Source organism: Sphaerodactylus townsendi, linkage group LG06 (genome assembly GCF_021028975.2).
Source record: "Sphaerodactylus townsendi isolate TG3544 linkage group LG06, MPM_Stown_v2.3, whole genome shotgun sequence".
NCBI classification, from domain to species: domain Eukaryota; kingdom Metazoa; phylum Chordata; class Lepidosauria; order Squamata; family Sphaerodactylidae; genus Sphaerodactylus; species Sphaerodactylus townsendi.
Window position 1 is genome coordinate 37,307,512 of NC_059430.1, and position 20,749 is coordinate 37,328,260.

The 20,749-nt window shown below is 42.4% G+C and overlaps 1 protein-coding gene across 1 annotated transcript in view; it reads right to left on the minus strand.

Moving 5' to 3' along the window:
* Positions 1-6,745: 6,745 nt before the first annotated feature.
* The window catches only part of IL2RB (interleukin 2 receptor subunit beta), a 32,862-nt gene continuing 18,858 nt past the window's right edge, over positions 6,746-20,749 (minus strand). The window contains exons 6-10 of the mRNA XM_048501529.1: positions 15,705-15,853; positions 14,791-14,886; positions 13,523-13,710; positions 10,007-10,091; positions 6,746-7,522 (exon numbers count right to left, since the gene is read on the minus strand). Of these exons, the coding sequence (XP_048357486.1) occupies positions 6,746-7,522; positions 10,007-10,091; positions 13,523-13,710; positions 14,791-14,886; positions 15,705-15,853 (1,295 nt within the window). The remainder of the gene's footprint in view (positions 7,523-10,006; positions 10,092-13,522; positions 13,711-14,790; positions 14,887-15,704; positions 15,854-20,749) is intronic.

The window sequence follows — 20,749 nt, forward strand, 5'->3', positions numbered from 1 at the left end:
AGGGAAAGAGGGACTCTGAAAAAGCAGTAAATCTCCCACCATATATCAGCCTGCCCCTGAAGGTGCTTCAGCAAACTCACAGCAACTTGTGCACGCTTCTTTGTCTCTTCCAGAACCAATTACTCTTTCTCCATCACATGCTCATACCTACCCCCTCTTTTTAGCATGGTGGGGGTCACCCTTTTCAAAAACTGACAGGTCATTGGACAGAGACATGATAACACCTATTGAGGACATACCAGCAGTTATGTAGAAGCACTGCTTTTATTTTGTGATAGTCTGTGGCTCCTCCAAACTATTATACTTTAGGCCAAGCCCACGGCTTAGAGCCTTTTATAGCAGTGATTGCCACCTTAAATGAGTCACTTTTGTATAATGAAAACTATCCCAAACTACCCCACCAACAACATGTTGCCAATGTTTGTTCTGTCCTAGAAAAAGACTATAGACTAAGAAAAATGCCAGAAATTGAGCTATCAGCCAAGCAACTCACCAAGGCAGCAGAGACTCAGGTACAAAGTCTTGGAGAGGCCACAGAAGACAACAAAACTGGTGGGAATGCAAATGTGAATCACTCCCTGGACTAAATGCAAATGTGAATCACGCCCTGCTGGGAAGGCAAATGTGAATCACTCCCTGGACTTTTATGTAAAACCCCACCTGCAATACTATACTATCAACCATACCTTTGCATAGCAAGTTCCACCCAAACACTTACTGATTGGTTCCCCACCCAGGGACATGACAATTTATACCCCACTAAAACATTCCCTTCTCACTGGACACAGTGTGTAACAGACTTCCCTCTGTGATACACCTCTGAAGATGCCAGCCACTGATGCAGGTGAAATGTTAGGAACAAGATTCACCAAACCACAGCCACACAGCCCAGAAAACCCACCACAACCCAAACTGGTGGCACTATGTGTGCCATTATATCTCTTCCAGTGAAAATCTGGAAGTGGTGCAGCTCCATAGAGTTTCCAGCAATTCCTAGGGCTACCCTGTGTCACTTTTGGGCATTTACTGGAAATGACATGATGGCACATACAACCCCCATGTCCCTGCCCTCCCCCAACTGCCTGCTGGTTGCTAGATACAACCTGGCAATCCTAGGTTAGAAAACACCGGGGGACAATAACAGAATGCCTGTTCTATTTAAGCATCTTGTGTGTGTGAATAAAAAGGCACCACCCAAGGTAATCTTTGTCTAGTGACCCATAGTAGTTTGACAGCAATGCAGAGATGCAAACAAATAAAGCCAATCCTGTATACAACGTATCTCACCAGATCAGTTTAATAAACAATTACAAAGTTCCTACCATTTCCTGTTTTTTCTGAAATAAGGAACATAGCAAAGAAATGAGGCTAGCCTTACATGCAGGGTAGCACAATATTTGCGAACCACCAACTGGCGCAATATTTTCAAGGTGGCAGCACAGCATTGCTTTGGTGTTTCATGGTTTCCTGTTCTATAATCAGGACAAACTCTCTTTTTTTGCCTTTTGTAATATCTCCTTCTTCCTCTCAGAACTGAAATTCAATAAACCTCTCCCTTACAAATATTACATAGCAACAGTCTAACATAAATAAACATGCAGATAATTCCAGCTTTACAACCTGAGAAATGAAATTAGAAAACATGAGGGCCATCTCCAAACAGAAGAGAATTGGTGTGGATTTAGCAGTGGGTTTTCCATTCTGAATATGAGCATAGAAGATCAAGAAATAAAGAAATTGGATAACAGATATGAAGGCAGGGAGGTCACAAAAGGTAAAGCTCCCACCTTCCTTCTACCCAAAGGGAAAGAATGTTCCCTAATTCTCTTAAGATTTTTTTCTTTGCTGCTGCTCAGCTTTTCTATATATATTTATATAATGTTTTTTTGGGTTTTTTTCAGTTGTCCCACCCTGTACCTCTTTAAAATGAATGTATACCTGAACCAGCTTAGGGAACTGAGGTGATCCCCCCCCCTTTTTATATCAGAGAACCACACAAGAAGCTTTTTAGAAGTTCAACAAATAAATAGAATTTTATTAAACACTTCAATAGGATAGGAGGGAATATTGGCAATGAGGAAAGGAGTAATTCTGTACACAAGTATAAAGTTGTTTACAAAGTTCAGCACATATTGTGGTTGGCTGATTGTTAAATTTTCAGTTGGTCACAGAGTTCTTATTGCTGTAAAAAATGGTAGACTTTCAAGATGCTTCACAGCTGTAACCCAAGCTAGTGCTCAGAGGTTCATGTGGTAACTCTAATGCCTGTGAACTATATGGAAAAGAATATTCTCTGAATTGTCGAAGGCTTTCACGGCGGGAATCACTAGGGTGCTGTGTGGTTTCCAGGCTGTATGGCCGTGTTCTAGCAGCATTCTCTCCTGACGTTTCACCTGCATCTGTGGCTGGCATCTTCTATCAGATCCTCTGAAGATGCCAGCCACAGGTGAAATGTCGGGAGAGAATGCTGCTAGAACACAGCCATACAGCCCGGAAACCACACAACACCCTAATATTCTCTGAATTCGCTTTCCCTTCAGACTTTCCAAACGTTAGGATCATTTCACAGTATTTGAAAAAAAATCCTTCTAAAGAACTAGGGATGGGAATTCTTCTACCACATGCACTGTCAATTCCCCTTCTGACTAGAGAATGGTGCCTCTCTGACACAAAATCTTGCACTTCCCTCAGTTCTTCCCACTCTGGATGATGAACTAGCTCTGTTCTTAGAACCTGGACTAGGAAATAAATTCCTCTTGTTGGGTAGAGTTGGGTCCCTTTTCCCTCCAGTACTCTCATCCTGTCAACACCACAGTTTTTTTCAGCTGGGTGACCTTGGGCTAGTCACAGTTCTTTGGAGCTCTGTCAGCCCCACCCACCTCACAGGGTGTTTGTTGTCGGGGGGGCGGGGGGGAAGGGAAAGGAGATTGTAAGCTCCTTTGAGTCTTCTTACAGGATAGAAAGGTGGCGTATAAATCCAAACTCCTCTTCTTCACAGATACTAAACATGTCTGTTCTCCCTGGATCTCAGAGCTGAACTTCTGCTAATCCTAACAGAAACACTGATTTTTTTTTAACTTTACCCACTCCCAGCCAATCACTCACACATTCAGACTCTATGAGGGATTCATACATTAGATCCTTCCTTTCCTGCCTCTGACTTCTGCTGAAGTCTGTCACAACAAAATACACATGTGAACCATCTCTGCATTGATATAAATGTTTCACTGTCTTACTGCAGTAACAATACATCTGCCTCAAACCAAGAAAGGAGCATGACAAATATTAACTAAATTTTTATTGGATTGGAATAGTTTGAAAATTAATTTTTGGCAAAGACAGTAAATTGGAGGAGCTCATTCATCCCTCCTTGTTGCTAATTAGGTGATGATCTCCTCAAATAAAAGGGAAGCAACAGGCAGTATCAATTAGGCAATTTTCCATTAGCAAAGGCTATGAGCTGTATTACCCAGCAATCATATCACAATCAAATCATGGGTTATTTTTGTTCTGCAAGGCAAAAAGCTCGTAGGCTTCACTACACTATTCCAGTTACAGGAGAAAATTTGGTTTCTTTTTCTTGCAAAATCCTTTTATTGAACTCATATGGAAAAGGTATTCAGTATAGGTTTTATTGCTAGTAGAGTTGTGGGTTTTTTATTTAAAATTTTATAAATTACCTGGTTTTTATTCCTGGGGTTTTCCTTTATCACGAGAAATATCTCAGCCTAGAGAGTGTTAGCAATTACTTAACATTCCAAAAACAGCTCCTGGGAATCAGGTTTTCAGGCCATGGGTGTTCCCAAAACCTCAGCATCTTGAGTCTCAGTAATGCCCAGGGATGTTGGGACACCATTGAAAAATATGCTTTCATAATGTATATCTGTGTCTGGAGTAAGGGTGAATGAAGCATCCTACAGTACAACTACATCCCCTGCCTTTAAAGCTGCCAGTTACTTGGAGGTCTTTTATTGTGCAGTCAAAAAACAGCAGAAAACAAGCTTGCTCCCTCTTCGACATGACATCCCTTAAAATATTTAAACATAGCTATCATATCCCCCCTTAACCTTCGCTTCTCCAGACTAAACATCCCCAGCTCCCTAAGTTTCAATTCATACAGCACGGATTCCTTTCACCATTTTAGTTGCCCTCCTATGGACACATTCCAGCTTGTCAATATCCTTCTTATGCCTCGTCCACCTTCTGGACCATGAATCTGTCTGCAAGGCAAGTGAGGAAATTGTTGGACCTGGTAGTCTTGGCAGAGTTTGGCTCCCAGCAAATATCTGGATAAATGAAATCTTCCATTACTACTATTTCTCTTCTTTGTGAAAGTTTGGTCATCTGCTCCAGGAAGGCATCATCCAGCTCTTCAGTCTGGCTTGGGGGGGGGGGGGTCTGTAATAGACTCCCAAAATGATATCACTGTTGTTTTCCTCCCCCGCCCCTTAATTTTTACCGAGATGCTCTCAACCTGGATTACCCAGGATTTAAGTCATGGACCTGCTCACAGGTATAATCATCCCTGATATATAGTGCTACTCCACCGCCTTTCCTAGTTGATCTATTTCTCTGGAATAGGTTCTACCCTTCAATTATTACATCCCAGTCATGAGATTCATCCTACCAGGTTTCAGTGATGCCTATTATATTACATTATACCGTGTTAAGAGTTCCAGTTCATCCTGTTTATTTTCCATACTCTGTGTATTAGTGTAGAGACATCTAAGGCTTTGGTTCATGCCCTGTGGGTGCTTATTTAAAGTTTTGTTCTTCTCACTGCTGGGTTTTTGAACTATTCGCTCAGTTCTCTCTATAACCTTCAGCCTATTCGCTCTAGTACTAGGTGAACTCCTTCCCACTTGAATATTGTCTCCCTCCTTCGCTTCACTCAGTTTAAAGCCCTCCTGATAAGTTTTGTCCATCTCCTAGCAAAAATGCTTTCCTCTACAGCCGTGAGGTGTAACCCATCCCTTGCCAGTAGTCCCTCTTCATGAAACCGTAGACAATGGTCCAAGAAGCCAAAACGTTCCTGGTGGCACCACCTGCAAAGCCAGTTATTCACCTCCACTATTCTTCTTTCCCACCTGGGCTCTTGTCCTTCAACTGGAAGTAGAGATGAAATGACAACCTGTGCATTCAGTTCCTTCAGCCTTCTTCTGAGAGCCTCAAAATCCTTTTTGATGTCCTGAAAGCTACATCTAGCAGTGTCATTTGTTCCAACGCAGATTAAAAGGAAAGGATAATGGTCAGTGGGCTTGACAAGTCTTCTCAGCCTCTCTGTGATGTCATGGATTTTTGGACTTCATTTCTTTACATTTCGTGGCTATTTATGTACCTGCATAGTAGGAGGGAGTCAGTGCCTCAAGGGTCATAGTTGGGCCTGATCATTTAAGTGCACAGATTGTTACGTTTTCCTCTAGTTCACAGCAGTGCAGTTGGAAGCAACATTTAAATTGTCTGTATTCAGTGTCTGCTATTGAAGGCTGTGCACTTGCTGGTATATGTTGTAAAGACCCATCACCTGGGTGTAACTCAGCAGATTCCTGAGTACATAGATCTCTATTGGGAGCTTGGGGAAAATTTAAGATCACTAAGATGACATCACTCTTGTGTCTTGATAAACAAATGTAAAATTGTTTCACAGTAACAAACATTTAATATAAACAAAACAAATTTACCACTACAGTTAAAACTAAATCATAGTGGCTATGAATACAGCACAAATGAGATATACAGGATCTTCACTGTCCTTCAGGAAAGACACTCAGAACCATAACAGTAATAAAAGAAATGCCCAGTAATAAAAGAAGTGTGTATGTGGCAGGGGGAGAAGTTCAAAATTTCAATTAGAAGTGCAGGGCTGTTTCTTCCCCATCTGCACTTCTGTAGTGGCTGCGGCTCCTGCAGACCTTTCTCCAGCTTGGACCTGTAAGGAAATGATCAATTCCTTCAGTCAAGCTCTGGGCCTTCCCCCTCTCCTGCTGCAGGCTGGATTGACTGAGGGGATGTTTTAAACCATATTTCAAACCAAAACATAACAGCCTGCCAGACCCTTTTTTATATTATGGGAATTCTAATATGCCATGTCTTCCTTGTTGGGCCCACCACATACCTGTAAGGTAACTATCAATCCCCTCATTCAAGCTCTGGGCCTTCCCTATTCTGCTGCAGGCTGGATTGACTCAGGGGGGGCGGGTGGCTGTTGTAGTTAATACAATATAAGCAAACTTATCAATTGTTTATGCTCAGTGAGCACCTGTTCCTTAGGCCCTAAAGTCCAAACATAAAAAAAAATACAAATAATAAAACGGCATTGGTTTCATGGGGTCATAAGCCTTTGTACAAGGAAGGTTCCTGGAGGTGGTGGTGCAAAGTGCTGTCAAATTGCAGCCGACTCATAGTGAACCAGTAGGGTTTTCATGGCACGAGACAAACAGAGGCTGTTGGTCATTGCTTGCCTCTGTGCGGCAACCCTTGACTTCCTTTGTGGTCTCCCACCCAAATACTTAACTGCTTAGCTTTCAATATCTGACAAGATCTGAGCTAGCCTAGGCCACCCAAGTTGAGGCAAAATTTCTGAGCAAGACATAAATAACTAATAGCAAACAAATAACTAATTGCATCTATGACAACAATTAACTCCGAAGTGAAACTACTCTGAAGCAGTGCTATTCAATTTGGTCCCTAATGGCCTGGAAATGGAGATCAGCAGCGAAGCGGTCAAGTAGTCTTCCAATAAAATTCAGACAGACTGATGGATGTATTGGTTTTGGAGCTCCTTCAAAGACAAGTAGGCCTCAGAGTTAAGGATCTGGCTAGAGGATGCAGTTCTGCAGAGGTCACTGGGTTTGCCTGGATTCAGAACATTGGACTGGAGATACAAAGGCATATTACCTCTTATAGAGGTGGTGTGAGTTGCCACATCTGTAATTGCCCCCATGTCATTAGCATTACTGCTAGGCTGCTCATGGACACTTGAAGCATCCATGGCAGACCTGTGCAGAGAAATGGAGACTGGAAAGATGGCTTTATTCACTTTCTGAGTCTGTTCCATTGCTGATGCAGGTGGAGATCTCCCCACGGGTGAAGGGCTGATGGCTTGATGGGCCTTCTGAGTTGGCTCCTTCATTTCTTGTAGCAATGAAACTCTGTCTTGGCTCCCCATGAGGTTGTAGGAAGGCAGTAGTGGGTGGCTGCCTGTTGTGCGGAGCATTAGGTAGGAGTCATCAGCTTCACTGCCACTGTCTTCATGAGCAAAGGGGTCATATGTGAAGTATACCTTGCAAGGCTCAATCTCAAGGGATTGAAGGTGGTGGAAGAAAAAGTAGCCCTGGTTGACAAAACAGCTGGATACGGACTGCCCGCTGGTGTCTGGAGCATCCAGGGGAGGGAGACATTCCTTGGGAATGAGGAGGCAAAGATCCTGGTTGTCTTTCTGCAGTACCTCAAGGACAGCGACATCTGGGGATGCAACAGCGATGTGGAAGGAATCCATGGCCATTGGGGAGGACAGCCACTTCTGTTCAGTTTAGAGGGGAAATATACACAAAATACAAAGCATGATCTTCAGAACATCTGCGGTGTAACACTAGACTTCCACACAAGCAGCTCCATAACATTGCTGCCTGATATTCCCATACAGCAGCCCTTGACAAATCTGTTTTGGCTGTAGAAAACAGTCCAAAAATTTAGAAGCCAGACCTCCTTTTTCAGCTATCAGGATTTTGTTTTTTAATGATCGTATTTCTAAATTATCACTACCGCAGAACCTAATCCTAACCTCTTCACAGTTTATTGTGATTTTATTAAAGTGATGACAGGTGTCTTGCAGTGTATAAATTAAAATTGGGGCAAGCCTGGTTGTCATCACTGCAAGAAAGGCTGATCTCTAACCCTAGTTCAGCTTCTCCCCAGTTTCTCATAATTATGTTGTTGCTTTTAAAAACTCCATTTAATTGAATCTGGGAACTGACACAAAAAGCAGCTGGTTAGTCAATTAATTCATCTACCACTAAGAAAAGGGGTAAATGTACCTCTAAATGAGCAGTGAGAAGGATCTCATGCCTGTTTTTTTTTAATGTTGTACAGCAAAAACATTGTGCAAAATGATAAATAAGCTTTGTATTTACAGTGAAAAATGCTGAGAGACACCACAATAAAATAATTTTTGGAAATACTGGACGCCACCGTGACATTTCTGGGACCTGGCATTGGCCAATCCCTGCCTTAGAGAATAACTTGACTTATATTCTCCAGAACTTTTCCCCCTCTGAGGTTCAAACTAGTTATAACATGGAAGATCCATTAGTAGGCCGCCTACCCCCCTTTTTTTGGTTACCGACTAGCAGCCCTTTGCTTTGAAGTTTGGAAGAATAGTGCTGGGGAGTGCCTTCTGACCATGCTACCTCTCTGATCTAAATCACGGTCTCCCCAAAAGCTGCCACTGGCTTGGAGAGTGGGGAGACATGTTACAGCCGTGGTGGCGAACCTTTGGCACTCCAGATGTTATGGACTACAATTCCCATCAGCCCCTTCCAGCATGGCCAATTGGCCATGATGGCAGGGGCTGATGGGAATTGTAGTCCATAACATCTGGAGTGCCAAAGGTTCGCCACCACTGTGTTACAATATCCACACCGGTCTTGGGTTCAATAGCTCTTCTCTTTCCCCTAGTAGGACAATTAGCAATTGAGATGATGGTGATTAAAACTGGGGAAATAACCTGGGATGAAAGGGTCAAACATCTTTCAAGGCCCAAGCCTTCAAAGCAGTCATTATGGAGCCTTTAATTACTAAAAAAAACCATCAGGGAGATTGTAATTTCAAATTTCTATTACATCATGGATGGTTTGGCCCTTAGATCCACCAAAGCCAGATCCCTAAGCATCTTAGGGGAGCATTTTCAAGATTTCTCTATTATATCTGGCATTAGGGATTGAATTAAGGCAACAGAGCAGAGATTCTGAAATGTTATTGTATTGTGAACACGGTTATGTCTGTGCTTGCTTTTGCTGAATCATAGAATTAAGAAAGTATAGCAGTGACAGCTGCATGGGAGGTTGTTTGACAGATTAATGGAGGAATGAAAGGAATTCATTCTGCATTCCAATGCAGCAGTATGGAGTATTTTGGCCCAAATAATGACATTGAAAGTAAATGGGAAGCATTGATAGACAGGGAAAAGGCACTGTGGATGTTCTGTGCTGCTGAGCCAGCTTTCAGAACAGACATGGCTATTTGGGTCCAATTCCCTTCATAGGGTCTAACATGGGAGGCCATAACTATTTAAAATCTTTCAGTGCTGCTTTTCTCCTGATCGATGGGAGTCAAAGCTTGAACAAAGCTTCTGCCAGGCAGCTACTTCTCATTGGTCTTCCACATTTCCCATGGTTATTTTCAGCATGAGGTCAGGTCAGATGTAACTCTGAACCATAGTTTGATAGTAGATGAGTGAGTCTTGTGCTTGCACGCTTTTCTTTCCCTCTGCCACCTTGAGCTCCAATTTAACCCATTACTAAGAACATAAGAACATAAGAAAGAGCCTGATGGATCAGGCCAGAGTCCATCTAGTCCAGCACTCTGCTACTTACAGTGGCCCACCAGGTGCCTTTTACTCTCTGTTCAGTGCAAATCAGAAGTTGCCATTACATCCAAAGTGTCAAGTTGTGGTTCAACTTTAATTCTTTACATTCTGTATTTATACTTGAGAGTGTGTGCATGTGTTTGTGTGTGTGTGTGTGGGGGGGGGGGGTTATGAAAACGGGAATGTTAGCTCAGAGCTCAATTATGTGGGAGTTACAGGATCAGGATCAGCAAATTAGCCAAATAGCAGGCAATTGAAAACCAAGTTTTTTTAAAAAAAATACTTCAGTGAGATGCAGGCATGGCAACACTCTGCAAGTGCTACTGCTATAGCCTACAATGGAAGACAGGCTTCCAGTTCTCTCTATTGTACTCTTCCAGATTGGGTCTCTTTATCCTTATAATCACATAGCCTGTTTACCTGAACATCTCCTTCATAGACAGCTGTAAGAGATGGGAAGAACTTGGCTGGGTCTGGTAAGTGGATCTTTAGGATCTTCTGAAGCCTATAGAAGGGAGAGTTTGGAAGTGAATATGGCTCTGAAGCACAATGGCCACTGAGCATTACCCCTCTCCCCTCAACTTTGGAGGATTGCCAAGCAGTTGTATAAACAGCAGACAACACCATTGTCACAACTGTTGTCATAAACAAGTAAAATGAGCTCCTTAAAAACTTAGTCTAGTGCTCTGTAACAGTTTGAACAAGATCTCAGGACATGACATTTTCCTTCCAAAATACAATAAAAGAGTTGATTAGAATCACTGAAAGCCATCAGAGCCACCATTTAAATCTCAGAAATCCAGAGAAGTGTAGCAACACCAGGCATAAGCACATGCTCCAAGGCTACAGACTGTCTCCCCGCCCCCACCCCCCACCCCCCCCCACCCCAAAGCTGAAGGCTACCCATGCTGATTTTTGAAAAGACTACAGCATGCCTCTAAGTCACCTGGATCCATACAATGATGGTAGCAACCATGTGACTCTGAAGACCAATCCAACATTGTTGTGGCAAACATTGTTTTTCTAAGCCAGTCTGTGCAACCACATTTCTCATGTGAAATATTTGCAACCACTGCACCATCATTTGCTTTGATTGAAAGGGCGAGAGAAAAGATATGATCAAAAACTGCTGGGTTTTTTTAACACAGATCCTATGCGCAATATTGGGGCTTCCAGGGCATGGTAGTGAATATTGTCATCAATTCTCATCCAAGCATGGTGACCCAATGGGGTTTTCAAGGCAAGAGATAAACAGAGGTGGTTTGCCACTGCCTGCCTCTGGACTTCCAAGGTGGTCTGCCTTCCAATAAGAGCCAACCCTGCTTGGCTTCTGAGATCTGACGAGACTAGGTTAGCTGGGCCATCCAAGTCAGAGCATACTTTTATTTTATTGAATACTCTCCATATATCTAGTTACGGCAATGAAAACAGGCTGAAATTAAGTTGCATCCTTCTTCTGCAAAAACAAAAAAAGTATATGAGCATTTGCGTCTATGAGCATTTGTGTCTATATGCACAGGACAGAGACTGACAGAAAATGTGCAAGGAAAGAATCTGGAATGACCAGCAATACGAGTGATAATTACCTAATGCTTCCTGTGATGTGCTCTTGAAATTTGCTCCAGGGGAAATGAATATGCCCTGCCACTGTTTGAAGCTGCATCAATGAAATGGTAGAATGGGCTGTACCACTTCAGACTTCAGGTAAGGGAATACTGTTTTCAAATGCTGCCCTCTGAAAATACAAATCCCCGCAAACAAAAAACTACATGTTACAAATTTCAGAGGGCAGCTGTATTGGTCTGCAGTGGAACAGTTAGATTTGAGCCCAGTAGCACCGTAGAGACCAACAAGAGTTTCAGGGTATCAACTTTCAGGAGTCAGCTCCCTTCATCAGACAGGTGTACAGCAGATTTCTTCATCAGACAGGTGTATCCCAATCAGAAAGGGGGAGTGGTGTTGAAAAGAATGCTTGTATAGGATGCAAAGGTACAAGGCATATTGTAATTAGATTGATTAGAGCAGAAGGGAAATACTTGGGCGTAGAAAGTTATACCCTTTTCAGGATAAAGATGACAGGAGATGTGTGAATTCATCCACCATTTCCTGGACCATCTTTGTCTAGTGGTGGCGAACCTTTGGCACTCCAGATGTTATGGACTACAATTCCCATCAGCCCCGCCAGCATGGCCATGCTGGCAGGGGCTGATGGGAATTGTAGTCCATAACATCTGGAGTACCAAAGGTTCACCACCATGGGTCTAGAATGTTCTGCTTGGGTCTTGGTGCCTTGGGAACAGAACAATATAGGCACTAGGACCCAAGTGGCGCATTCAAGAACAAAGATGGTCCAGAAAATGGTGGATGAATTCACAAATTATCTTTATCCTGAAAAGGGGATAGTATTGGTAGTAAGGTAAGAATCCTATGTCCCTATTCAGCCCTGGGGGTGTCCACTGTTCTGATTTGTGAATTAATGTAGATTCAGTGATCTTGCATTGCAATTTCCCTTTAAAATGTATTTGTTTGTGGACTGCCACAGAAAAGATTGGACTGTCTGCAGCCTTTCTCTTAGTGTGCTAATTGTATGCTTGTAGTAAGTTTACATAGGGGTTAGATGAAAAAATGATACTTACTTGCAGTCTGAAGTGGTCCTAAAAGCCATTCTACCCCATCCCCAGGATTCCAACATTTTGTTCTTACTATATAACTCTCTGTGTTAAAATCCATCCTGAGGGTTGACATTGCACAGTCTTATTGCAAATGTCACAGTTTGAAAATCTAGAATGCTGAATGAACACTCCTGGATTTTGCATCCAGACAATAAATAATGCACGCAGAAAACTCTCAATTCTGTGACTGGAATGCAGTGGTCCATGGTGAAAAGTTAATTTATTTATTCTGGATGCATAATTTTTAAGGTTGGTTGGGATTTGAATAGGATTTTGGAGATTTAATTCAGGCTTCCCCCAATGATTTCCCCATGTAGCCAGGGAAGACGGAGATTCTATATGAATCTAGTGTCAAACCAAGAGCCCATCAAATCCAGTATTCCCACAGTTTCTGTCACCAGACAGATGCCTTACGAAGTTCACAAGCAGGGCATGATGGAATAACCACATCTTATCATTTTTCCACATCATACAACTTTCAGAGGCATACTGCTTCTAGGAACAGAGGCTCAATTCAACCTGTCACAGACATCAGTTAGGAAGAGACTGCTTTATAGAATAAACTCCCACAGCTCTATCACTGCTGGAAGGCCTGCCAAAACTCCCATTTCACTTTGAGCAGAGACCTTCCATAACTTTTCAGGTTTCCTTAAGCTCCTGTCAGACAACATGTATATAATGAACATGCACAGAATGGGGAACGGGTTTGGGACTGTGGTGACAATTTCTGCTATGACATGTTCTTTCTCTGGAAGGTTTGCATAAAATCTATGCTAGTACAGTTCTGTCCAAATTGTTGGGAACCCAGCTTTTTTCAGGGTTCTGAATCATGCAGGGACAAACCTGCACGTGTAGGTTCTACGCACATATCCCCCATAAGTTGCGGCAAAATTTATTGCCATGATTACGTGTTCCCATCCCCAACATTTATTTTATGTGCTTAGAACATCTGAAGAGAGCTTTAGATATGAGATATCAGAATCACAACATTCCACAGGAATGATCCATTTGCAGTGGAGACCCATATTTTCTCCTCTGCACTGTGAACTTGACAGTAGTGCAAATTTACAAATTTCCTAGTCATTTGTGTTTCTATTAGACAAGTGCATGTAAAATCAGTATTTATAAATCAGGGAAGAATCTACAACTACTTTGGGGGTGGGGGGCTCTTGAGAAGGATTGGTATCAGCTATCAGTTGCCTGAAAAACACAACAGAGTGTCCTGCAAGAGAAAAATGAAAGCAAGATTTCAGTACTATATTACCAGTTTGGTGTCCGTGTTTTGACCAGCAAGACAGCAGCAATGAGGAAGATGGAGATCAAACTGATTCCAAAAGCTAGAAGAACTAGACGCAAAGTCTGCAAGGGTGGTTCTTCAGGAATAATTAAGAAGTGCGGGGGGGAAAGAAAGACAAAGAAAGATTGCTGGCCACTGTTCGTTTTAGTCATTAACTGAAGATATAAACACCATTCAGATATTATGATCATGCATACTGGGAATCTCCCAACCTTATATAGATCCTTCTATTATGTCTAGTTGCCATGTTCTGTGAACAGGAACAACCTCACGTGCGTACAGCTCCAGTGTGCGAGAGCTGACCATTGATTTTCAGGGTCTGTGTTCACACATACCAAGGCTGCAAATGCATGGTAAATACACCCAGCCCCACTGTTCACACAACATGGCAACCATACATATGGTGGGTAGCACACTCTCTCGATCAGGGCGTCCAACTCTGGTTGTCATGCCCCCACAGATGCTTTTGTTATTTTCCTATTAAGTTTAAGTATCCCTATAGCTAGCATTGGTTTAGTTCCTTGTATAAGTATTCTAAGGGAGGGAATTTTAGTTGGACCCTGTCCCTTTAAGAAATTGCCCTAGAGGCAGTTTTCCTGTTATTGCCCAGTAATCCCCCTGTTTAGCTCAGTCAGTCAGTCTGCCAAGGGTGGTTGGAAGGCTGCAATATCTGTTACGTTTATGGTGTATAGAGATAGAAGCACAAACAAAGTGGACTTTCTTGGAAGCAGTCAAAGAAAGAACAAAAGTCCATACCTTCAAGTTTGTTCACCAGTCAAGCGAGTACCTTATCTTAGTCAGACCCTGGGAGGAGTTAAGGTCTCAATTCTTCTAACAATAAACCTTGTTTTAAACTGTTACACCTTGCTAGTGTCTCTCCCAATCGGTTCCACCCAAGAACAGGGCATCCTTAGATTGTTTTCCTTGGGGAACAGGATACTGGTGCTTCTGATGTTCATGGACTACAATTCCCACCAGCCCCTGTGCATGCCCAATTCACCATGCCAGCAGGAGCTGATGGGAACTGTAGTCCATGAACATCTGAAGAGCCAGAGTTGGAACCCCTGCTCTAGATGCATGCAGTGGGTAGGCTTCCAATGTGACGGACTGCAACATCATAAAAGGGTCATGTATTTCAAAGACAAACTATGAGCCCTACCTTTTGGGTAAGTCCTCCACTTTTCCATAGCACTCCAGTGGCTCCACATGCTTGTATAACCCATGTAAGCTTGTACTTTGACACGAACAGTCGCCTCATACACTGTGTCAGGCGAAAGAGTCTCAATTTCTACCCACTGCTGATCATGAATAATGGGCAGGATTGTGGCAGACTGCAGTAGAGTCAAAAGGAAAGTGATGATTGGGTGCAGTCACTATACAACATTTTTCTACTTTGCTTCCTTTCCTAAGGCTTCAGGATATCTCATAAAGTAAATGACTTCTCTCGCCTCAACACTTGGTTGTCCAACAACTGCATGTAGCAGGAATGTTCACACCTACTACTTCTTCATTTCTTTTCAGCATAGTACATTGTTATTGTTTACTTTTCTCAATTTTACCTCATTTTATTGTCAATGTTTCAAATTCATTCATTTTCCCCAACAGCATTCTTATGGTATTTTGAAGCCATTTATACAGCACACACTTTTCACATGCAATTTTCACAAGAATCATGTTGAACCCTGAACATATTTTACAGGTGTAAAGAACCAGGAAATGTAATAAAAACAAAGACTCCGGGGTTCTGTGCGATCAAGGGAAACAAATTTTAGAGATAAGTGCCCCGGACAAATTCACTGCTTCAGAGGATGAACTCTTTAGCATTGTAGCCTGCTGAGGTCTCCTCTTCGACCTCCACCCCCGAATTTCCAGTAATAGTTATGTATGTTCTATACCAAACTGTAGTTTCTGCACACCTTTCTGAGATGAAAATTTTGGTAGTGCCCAAGTTTTTGGAGTCCTAAACCCTTCAAACAGGCAGGAACTCTGTGAAATATCACCAAATCTGCATGTATGATAAGAAACCCAAAGTCTAAAAATCTCTATCCCCCTCCCCCTCTTGAGACACAACCATTTGACCTTGCAATTCTCTGAAACAACAAATATACACAACCGTTTGCCATCTGTAGGGATGTCACCTTACACTTACCTTAGCAGGATCATCTGGCTTTTTGTAACATACTTCATACTCTAGTATTTCATCTAAGTAATGAGAAACGTTATAGAGTTGCCACGTCAAATTGTAGGAAGGCTTCCTGTCACTTTCCATTTTGACATTGTGAGGAGGTGTGAGCTGAACTGGAGAGGAAGAGAGCAACAACAAAAACAAATCTGTTAAACCCAGGGGCAGCATAGAAACCCTCTCCATTACAACAGGGGTTGTTTTTTTTTTTGGGCCCAGGAGTTTCAGCTAGACCCATCTTTTCTTTATATGGCCAGGCCATAGAAATACAAAAATGTGCACACCCCATATGTGGTTTTCATGTGATGGATTTCATGTGTAGGACATGAGCATAATATAGAACGGGAGAACCACTCAACTCTCAACCATGGAGTTCATCTGTCCTGTCCTTTTTATAAAAAACCATTAGTACTACAGTGTTAATGAGCACCACACACCTGACTTTTCTACCTAGAGGAGAATGGGGTTGGATAGGGAAGGATGGTTTTTAGGTGCTATGAGGGTTCTGTCAAAAAAAAACAGGACTCTTTGCTGTTCTTTCTTTGTTGACCTAGCCCATGGGACCACAAGGTGAAATGCTGAACAGTCACTATTAGAGTTATGTGCAACCTCACTTCTTGATATTTTGTGGTTGGTTCCGCCTCCTGTGGCTGCCATATGGTAATTGTACACACTACCCTGTGTCAGAATTCCAAAGCTGCCTGCAGGCTCAAAAAGGTTGAGGACCCCTGATCTAGCCATTCATATCAGCCAATTTCTGGCATTTATTCATGACATCTGCAGTAAACAGGAAGTGATTGGCAAGAGTTAAACAGCACTTTATGCCCCACAATTATTTTGTAAAATCTGATCACTCTCTCAGCACACTGTCAGAAATTAGGGTTGCCAGTCTTGAGGTGGAAGGGACCACGAGGTTTAGTCCAACCCCCTCTACAATCCAGGAAATTCATAACTACCTCCCACACACACTCAATGACCCCATTCCATACCCACAAGTTGGCAAATAAAATAAAATAAACAACCTTCTAGGATCCCTGGCCAATCTGGCCTGAAAGAAAATTGCTTCCTTACCCCAAAGTGGCAATTGGGATGTAAGAAAGGGTCACGAGAGCCAAGCACTCATACAACCCTTCCTGTTCTCCCTCTCATGATCTGCCTAAGTTTACAGAGTTAGACACTGCTTAAAAAATCTCCAAAAAAAGGAAAGTCCACCACTTCCCAAGGAAGCCTGTCCTGCTGAGGAACTTCTCTAGCAGTCAGGAAGTTCTTCTTAATATTTCGCTGAAAACTCTTCCGATTTAATTTTAACCCATTGGTCATGGTCCAACCTTCTGGGGTGACAGAAAACTCCTCCATACCATCGTCTACAGGACAGTCCAAGTACTTGAAGATGGTTATCATGTCAGTTGTCTCCTCTCCAGGCTAAACTCCTTCAATCTTTCCTCATAGGACTTAGTCTCCAGAACCCCAACCATCTTCATTGCCCTCCTCTGGATATGTTCCAGCTTGTCTATGACCTTCTCAAATTGTGGTGCCCAAAACTGAACATCATACTATAGGCGAGGTCTAACCAGAGTAAATCCTTGATGTTGTTTATAGTTATTTAAATATAATTCATAGCATGGAAAATGCAATGGTGATACCTATTCATAATACCTATTTAAAATTCAATCATCCTGGGCTGTTTCTAATATGATTGACTTTCAGTTTGTGCATGAAGGTTGTTGAGGAGGAGAGTGTCTTACATTTTTGAAATCCAACAGTGACCACTCCACCCTAAAATCCCTATTGTTCCCCATCCTACTCTTTGTATCATTACGCCCGAGACCTTGGAGAGCTAGGTAGCAGAGCACCTAATAGAATGAGGCCACCTTGAACTGTTACTCTCCAATCAGCTTCTTTGTGGAATATATTTTATCCAATGATTTGATAGCAAAGATGGTGAAAATTTCTTTCTTTCTTTCTTTCTTTCTTTCTTTCTTTCTTTCTTTCTTTCTTTCTTTCTTTCTTTCTTTCTTTCTTTCTTTCTTTCTTTCTTTCTTTCTTTCTTTCTTTCTTTCTTTCTTTCTATGGCTGCACAATCAATGGTGATGACAGTCATTGAGACTGTGATTTGCAGAGTTCTGTGAGCATAAGGAACTGAATGTTGAACATATGAAGTCAACATCTTTGAAGGGCTGTATGTGTCTGCTTTGGGGTGTCCTGTCCAAAATTTTATATTCTCATATAGTTCAAAGTAAAACTGCAGCCATTTCAGACTCCTATAGTGACAACTGAAATCATTACCAGGTTTGGAATATAGAGCACACAATTTAAACTGTTGATCTTCCATATCACCCTACCAAAAACGGTTTCCTTGACTGAGCAGAGTCTCTACTCTAGAGAGTGCTGCACTGGTTATTGATGCAATCTCATCTGCTGTCATGGCTGGCTCTGATCACAGGGGTCAGACTTAAAGAAAACAATTTCCCCTTGGGCAGCAGCCACTAATGGTGGCTATTCAGTGCATTTTACCATCTGCCTTTTCCTATGGTGCCTTTTGATGCAGTTCCTGGATATGTAAAATGCTTGGGTACCTTTAGTAGGGCAGGTTAAACAATGGAGGAAAGAGGAAACCAGAGTTTGTTTGATTACCTGTGTTCACAACTGTTAGGGCAGGAGTTGTACTGTCAAGTTTAAATGCTCTGTTGCACTCAATTTTGTGCATGTAAATATAACTGAAATTGGTAGTACTGCAAATGAACAGGATAGCAGCCATGTTTCTGCAGGAGCGCAGGGGAGAAGCATGTCAAAGACAGGCAGGGGTGCAGGGAAAGCACCAAACCAAAAGACTAAATATCCTTCCACAAACCATTTCGGAGAAGTATTTTAGGCATTATGTGAAGTCTTAACTACACTCGCAGTTGGAAAGGACAGAAATTTTTCTCTGATCGTTAATCTAATCCTGGCTCTGATTTTAAAAAAGAAATCTGTCATATAATGCACTAGTTTGTTCAAATTGTTGAAAACAGAGCTCCTGTGGCTTGGTGAAATATCACACTCACATTACAGCTATGGCAATAAAAGTAGCCTATTCATGAAGCTTTCAGCCTTTTTGAAATGGATGAAAACTCCACTTCCCATCTGAACTGAAAGCTCATTGAAGCTTGTCTATAATATTTATAGGGTATATTTGTAAGCATTATTGTGCCCAATCAAACTGTCTCCCGATCCGTTAAGTACACTGGATGCAGCATGAATCAGAACTTCAATTTAACAAGCCTAGCGGGTGGACTTTATACATAGTTTAAAGTGATGTTTTGATAGAAGTTTTGCAACACTTTTTGCTGGGGGGGGGGGGGATTCACACTGTGGCTGTTTCTGCACGGCCCAAAAAATGCGCTAAAAGGACGGTAAAAGCAGCATTTTAGGTGGAGAGTTCACACGGCTGTTGCCACAGCACCGATACTGCAGCGATGTGGCAATGCTCAAGCGGGGCCAAAACGGCATAATTGAAAGTCACTCAACAGGTGAGGTTTTTCAACAACGGCACTCCGTGGCTGCAGTCATGCAAAGTGCCTGGAAGGAATTGGTGCCACAGAGCCCACCCCCCACAATGGAGGCCTCACTGGCCAATCCTGGCGCCAAATGCCCATGATGTCTACTCTGGGGAAAAAAAGAACACCTTTTGCAAAGCGCAGCTGTGCAAAGCGCCAGGGTTCAGCCAATGCGCTACCTGTCTACGAAGCGCCCACCCATGCAAACACTCAGTTGCTGCAGTGTTGCCAATAACACCGACGGCACAACGCTGTAATTGGCTGTGCAGAAATGGCTGAAGTCTCTGAACTATTAGAAATCCCTCCTTAGCTTAGTTGGCCATTCTGGGAAAGGTAAGTTTGGTAGGATACAGTTTTGAAGACTCTACTTTTCATGACTGACTGCAATTAGAATCTTGTGTATAATGAAAAGAAGCTCTTGAGTCAGGAGGGACCATGATTCATAAGAACATAAGAACATAAGAACAAGCCAGCTGGATCAGACCAGAGTCCATCTAGTCCAGCTCTCTGCTACTCGCAGTGGCCCACCAGGTGCCTTTGGGAGTTCACATGTAGCTTTGGCATATGGAGAATCCCAGGTTCAATCTCTGGCATCTCCAGTTTAAAGGATCTTGTTGTAGGTCACAGGTGTCAAACTCACAGCCCTCCAGATGTTATGGACTACAGTTCCTATCATTCCCTGCCAGCATCATGCTGGCAGGGGATAATGGGAACTGTAGTCCATAACATCTGGAGGGCCGTGAGTTTGACACCTATGTTAGGTGATCTGAAAGGCTGCTTAAAGACTGGAGAGTCACTACCAGTCAGACTAGATATTAGTACCCTTGAAGCATCGTCATGTGTTCATTCATAAATGTTTAAGAATACCCCCTCCACACACACACACAAACACACATATAGACATACACTTTACATTGACATGGCTTTTGGGACTTTACTCTGATGCTACTAAGAACGGACATTTTCTCTGTGGGCACCTTCCACCTGTCCCCTAAGTGTTTACTCTGTAAGCAACTTTCTGTGTTGAATCTATCTGTGTTGGATCTGTGTTGGACCACTGTGGTGGGTTGGTGGCATCATAATAATTTCCAATAGTCATCCTTCAATTAGGACACATAGCCCTTATAGCATTGATGACGTTTCGATCACTTTCATCTTAGGTTCCATCTCCTGTGACATGGAAAAGCAGGCTGCAATAGTATCTGTGCCAAACAGACTTGATAGATCATGAAATAAAGAGATCAGAGAGAGGGGAATGGTTTTTTTAAACAAAAAAGCTACAGGAAGCATCATTTATAGTTGCATGGATGCCTCTTTGCGCAACGGGTCCTGGCTTTGTTGTTGTCTTTAGAGACCATAAATAAGGAACTATTGCTTAAGCGAATTTCGATTTCACTGGTGATTATCTAAGTAATTAGACCGTTAGACGGCACTTTTTGGTCTTCCAAAGACTCAGCAGATGTAAATCAACAATAA